The following is a 5,791-nucleotide window of genomic DNA, read 5'->3' as shown; positions in this document are numbered from 1 at the left end:
TCTGAGAGCAGTGACTTCCCAACTACATAATGTTCTCTTCCTCTTTTCAATTAACTCGGCTCACTTTCGTATATTTTATTTCAAAAGTTTCAATGACTCAGTGATTGGAAGTTCAAACTATTTCCAAAGTCATTGGAATGATATTTTCTTGGTGGAGTGAGACACCTCAAAGTTGCCCTTGTGAGTAACGTAAAAAGAGAACTGTACCTGTGCAGTAGGCAGCACAATGATGCAACGCCTTCAATTCATAAACAAAGTAACTGCTGCAGTTTTTGATCTTTATCTCATGGACCCAGTGACATTGATTTCTTTCCCAGTTTATACAAACTCTCCTGGTCACTTCCCCATCGGCCATGGTGGGATGAGAACCTGTAATAAGGTTTATCAGTATTGAAGGATGTAATTAATGTGAACAGTGCTGGACAGTGAACATCTGCCTAATAAATTATGAAATTACCCTGTAACCACGCTGTTCCACGTGTCGAGCAGTGATATGGTTGGACAACCACCTCTGGCATCTTCCATCCACCGGAGCTGAAACAGCAATCACAGAGAAAGCTAATGAATGGCAATCTGCCATAACAGCATACCCAATTAATGTTCCTTGATGTAACCATACTTCCCATCCCAAAGCCGGTTAACCTTCCTCAGACTCTCATCATAGTCATGGACCCATAGAGGTTGAGAGCATATGTAAAAAAAAGTCCTTTATCTCATTGTGTTACACCAGTCAAAAACAGTTTGAAAACCAAATTTTCAACGGCTTTTCCATCAACCTTCTTTGCTTTAGCATCGTAAGTACCCATCTAAGTATCTTTGTAATAACGTGAGAGGTTTTCACTTAGTCATCCTCATGGACAGTAAGCGCCAGATTACCATTATCTCTAGGCAAAATCAGTTTTCCTCATATGCTGACTAAACCCATTACCCTAATTTTATGCCTCCTGGCCATTCATGTCTCCATCAAGGGGGAAAAAGAAAGGATATTCCTTTTGAGCCTATCTCTGAAAATCATAACTTCTTTATGCATTTTAATCATGTCGCCTTTCAATCACCTCTGCTACAAGGAAAACTGAAACGGTTGTTTACATCGGTTTTCGGAAATTAAAATCTATAGCCCTGTCAACGGCATTTTAAATCTTTCCAACTCAAGTTACATTTTCTTGGAAATTTCTTCCAAACCATCTCCTGTACTATCACAATCTTTCGATATTGCATATTCCAGAATTCCGCACAGTACTCAGTGTGAGGTGTGAAAAAGATGTCGCCCAACTATTGCCCCGCCTGTATTAGCCTTTGAAATGTCCGTTCCAGGAAGGAGTGGTGAAAAGCATTTTGGATTTATTTGAGTTTGCATTTAATATACTCGTGACTGACAACAAGTTCAAAAGATACAGAGTCTGGATGGGAAAGATGACAATCAGACATAGAGTCGGAGTGGCATAGTGATGTACAAGACAGAAACAGATACTTTGGTCCAACTCATCCATGCCGACCAGATATACTAATCTAATCTAATCCTATTTGCCAACATTTGGCCCATATTCTGACAAATCCTTTTCATTTGTATAACCGTCCTGATGGTTTTGAAATGTTGTAATTGTACCAGAATCGATTACTTCCTCTGGCAGTTCATTCCAAACAAATACCACCCTCTGCGCGAAGAAGTTGCCCATTAGGTCTGTTTTCAATCTCTTCACTCTTCACCTTAAACCTATGCCGTCTAGGTTTGGACTCCTCGCCCCAGAAATAAAAAAGACCTTGACAATTGAAGCTCTGCATGCCCCTCGTAACGTTATAAATTCTATCTGTTTACCCGTCAGCCACTGATGCTTATGGCAACCAACATCGGGAGGAGCAGCGACACCTCAGTCGATCTATCTCTACTGCAAATTTAATCTGTCTGCTAATCTGCCATATTTCCAAATTCGGATGTAAGTCTGAATTCTTGTACACTGCATGTCTTTTGACACGGATGCTGTTAGATATCCTCAGCCCTCTTACGTTCTTGTAAACAATTTCCGAACTGCAGTTTTTCGCTGATCAATGGAAAGTCTGAAAAAAACATCGTGCAGGAAATAGGGTGTGTGGCCATAAGGGATGATAAGATGTAATCACTCCCAAGGATCGTTCCTCGTCATTCAATATGATCATGATTTGTTTGACATTCGTCATGTCCACTTTTCCTGCCTTTTCTTGAAACTCAAGATTCTCATACTCATTAAACATCTATCATCTCAACTTTAAAATGATACAAGACTCTTCCCCCAAAGATCACTTTAACAATCTATTCACACACATCTGAGAAAATAATTCTGTCCTGTTTTAAGTGTCAAATGGATGCCCCTTTAATCTTTTTGTATTTGGTGTGACATTAGATTCGCCCATGGTTGGCAATATCCTCAAAGCATTTACCCTGTCAAGCTGAATAAGAACTACATGCATTTCAATGAGATTACCTCTCAATCTTCGAAACTATGGCGAGTCCTGTCCCAATTCGTTTAACATTTGCTCATTAGAAAATCCCGCCTCATATCAGATAATCTTGTTAAACGACTCTACACTGCCTCGAATGAAAGGATACATCTCCAGAAAAAATGGAATCAAAACTGCTCACAGTACTACTGATGTTCTCTGACCAGCAACTTGTAGAATTGCAATAAGTCTTTCCTTCATTTATACGATAAACTCTTGATATAATGACAGACTTTCTGACCAGACTTTCTGATTACCTGCTGTCTCTGTTTGCTTGCTTTCTTTGTCTCGTTCATAAGAAAAGATGTGGGCGGCACGGTGGCACAGTGGTTCGCACTGCTGCTTCACAGCGCCGGAGACCCGGGTTCAATTCCTGCCTAGGGCGACTGACTGTGTGGAATTTGCACGTTCTCCCCGTGTCTGCGTGGGTTTCCTCCGGGTGCTCCGGTTTCCTCCCACAGTCCAAAGATGTGCAGGTAAGGTGAATTGGCCCTGCTAAATTGCCCATAGTGTTAGGTAAGGGGTAAATGTATGGGTGGGTCGCGCTTCGGCGGGTCGGTGTGGACTTGTTGGGCCGAAGGGCCTGTTTCCACACTGTAATGTAATCTAATCTAATCTAAAACGCAAGGCCGATTGTGTTGCAGCTTCCTGCACCTATCCCTCCCCCATTTACATTATTATATGATCTAACTTCCAAAGTGCTCAACTTCTCATTACACTCAATTTAAGCATTATTATCCACTTCTTTAACCTGACAGATTAGATAGATTACTTGCAATGTGGAAACAGGCCCTTCAGCCCAACAAGTCCCTCCGAAGAGTAACCCACCTAGACCCATTCCCCTACATTTACACTTGTACCTCACACTATGGACAATTTAGCACGGCCAATTCACCTAACCTGCACATATTTGGACAGTGGGAGGAAACCAGAGCACCCGGAGGAAACCCACGCAGACACAAGTAGAACGTGCAAACTCCACACAGACAGTCGCTCGGAGGTGGGAATTGAACCCAGGTTTCTGGCGCTATGAGGCAGCAGTGCTAACCACTGTGCCATCGTGCCACCCATTAACCTATCAATATCATTCTGTAAATTCGTTGCATCCCTTTCACAACCTGTGAGGCTCAATATGTTACTCTCCTCCTGTTTAAAATGCCTCCTTCTATCTAGATTTATCAACCTTGGCCTTACTATGGCGCAATTTTGTTCGACATCCAGAAGCAGTTATCGTTTCTCCTGTGTCTCTCTGAGCCCTCTTGATCGGAGCCTATTTACATTGTTACACATCCGACCAAATCCATCAATACCTGTCATGAGATAGCCTTGACATATCCGTTACCTTATTTAAAGGTAAGTGTGAAGTGTGGCGTGGCGGATGTGATTATATTGGTCAAATTGTCATGGTTTGAGCAAAATATACATTTTTTCCCCACACCAGCATTAAAATACAAAAACTTGGCATGACTTTAATTCTATCTAAATACTTGAGAAAATAATTATATACTAACGATGACTCATCAACTGTTCCAACGTAGTACCATTTCAGAAACACATCCTTGACAAAAAAACAAAGTCAGGAAGCGGACTTCCCGTGTTTGTGAATTTTTCCAGTGCAGGACAAAGCACAAATATAGCAGCAGAATTAGACCTCATTCTTTTTTTTCTGCAGCAGAGAGAGGGTTGTGTCTTCAGTTCCAATTCCGAAAAGCCCAACTCCAACAACTGACAGCAAAAACTAAAACACTATTACTGTGTGAGCCAGACTCTCACGCTCATGCTTCTTTTGTCCACTTTTATGAAAGAACCAAAACTATTGAGTCATCTTTACATGGAATAGATTATCGTGGTAACGCTAACAGCACTTGATTCCTCGAGAAACAAGGTGGAACAAATCCTTCTTAGAGGCCATCCTGTCACAATGTTTAATCAGTTACTTTTCCACCTGATTGATCCGACTTCACCTAGTTCCCATCCATGCAGTCAAACAAAGGTAGTCTCAGGATGAAAAGCACATTATCCATCTTTAATAGATTATTGCCAGGTAGAAATCTGTATTACCTTTTGAATCGATACCATCCGTGTTTAAGGTGCACATCACATTCTGCTTTACCAGTACGTTCAGTCTTATGGCAATTCAAACTTCTCCAGGGCTGTACTAACACATTGTGAAACACACACGGGTCAGTGTCTCCAGATTCTGCAACTGTGTGACAAAAAAGTTTAATAGTGATATTCAGCACTGTTACAAAACAGAGAGACGTATTATTCTCTGAATCACAGAATCATGAAATAGTTCAGCATCAAAGAGGCCCCTCAGTCTGTGAAACTGCATGGCAAAGAAAAAATCACTGATCCCATTTCCCATGAATTGGCCAAAGCATTGAGTTCAATGACGCCACAAATGCTCATCGAATGAACTTATGAAAGTCGTGAGTTTACCCATTTGCAATACTTTCCCAGACAGTCCATTTTAGACACCATCTACACGAGACGATGGGTGAAGTTCCCTTGAAACCTCCTGCACTTCAGCATAAAAAAGTGTGCCCCCTTGCTTTTGAGCCGTGAAACCAACAGTACAACTGATTTACATTCCACACTGGAATTGCCCTCATAACTGTGTACAGTTGCATCAGATGATGTGTAGGTGCCGCTGGAGGACAGGGGTGGACAACGTTAAAAATCACACAGTACCAGAATCATAGTCCAAAAGGTTTACTTCAAAGCACCAGCTTTCAAAGCGCTGCTCCTTTATCAGGAAACTAGTGGGGCAGGATAATAAGACACAGAATTTACAGCAAAAGATCGCAGTGTCATGCAATTAAAACGATATATTGAGCAAACCTAGATTGCTGTTAAAATTTTCATCTTTGATTGGTCCGGTTGGTTAATATGTAAGTCCCAGAACTTCCAATAAGTCATATTCTCGAGATAATCTAATGTTTTATCGAAAGAAAATGTGACATCTCAGCTCAGAGAATATATGAAAGGTCTGAGGTTAGAGTATGTCTCTGTCACCATCTTGAGTCAGATGTTCTATTTCCAAAATAGGAATTTATAAACTGTTACATGGATTGACTGCCTGCAAGCTGTGAGTGTGTTTAGGAAAAGTACAGCAAGTCAGACAGCATCCAAGGAGCAGGAGAATCGCCATTTCAAGCATAAGCCCGTCATCATGAATGAGACTTATGGGCTGGAAGTGCTGAGAGGTAAATAGCAGGGAAGTGGGTCTGGGAGGAAGGTAGATGAGAAAGTGTCAGGTAGATGAAGCTGTGAGTGAAAGTGATAGTCGGAGAGGAGGGTAAAGCATACAGGT

General features: G+C 41.4%; 1 protein-coding gene across 1 annotated transcript in view; it reads right to left on the bottom strand.

The window, feature by feature from the left end:
• Positions 1-4,680, bottom strand: part of LOC122546902 (pancreatic secretory granule membrane major glycoprotein GP2-like) — a gene marked incomplete at its 3' end in the record, with an annotated part of 9,819 nt that extends 5,139 nt beyond the window's left edge. Inside the window, exons 1-3 of the mRNA XM_043685518.1 lie at positions 4,537-4,680; positions 458-534; positions 208-369 (exon numbers count right to left, since the gene is read on the bottom strand). Coding sequence (XP_043541453.1) covers positions 208-369; positions 458-518 — 223 coding nt within the window. The remainder of the gene's footprint in view (positions 1-207; positions 370-457; positions 535-4,536) is intronic.
• Positions 4,681-5,791: the final 1,111 nt, after the last annotated feature.

This window comes from Chiloscyllium plagiosum, unplaced genomic scaffold (assembly GCF_004010195.1).
Source record: "Chiloscyllium plagiosum isolate BGI_BamShark_2017 unplaced genomic scaffold, ASM401019v2 scaf_6567, whole genome shotgun sequence".
In the NCBI taxonomy this organism is placed as follows: domain Eukaryota; kingdom Metazoa; phylum Chordata; class Chondrichthyes; order Orectolobiformes; family Hemiscylliidae; genus Chiloscyllium; species Chiloscyllium plagiosum.
This window is presented reverse-complemented; position numbering and strand designations above follow the sequence as displayed.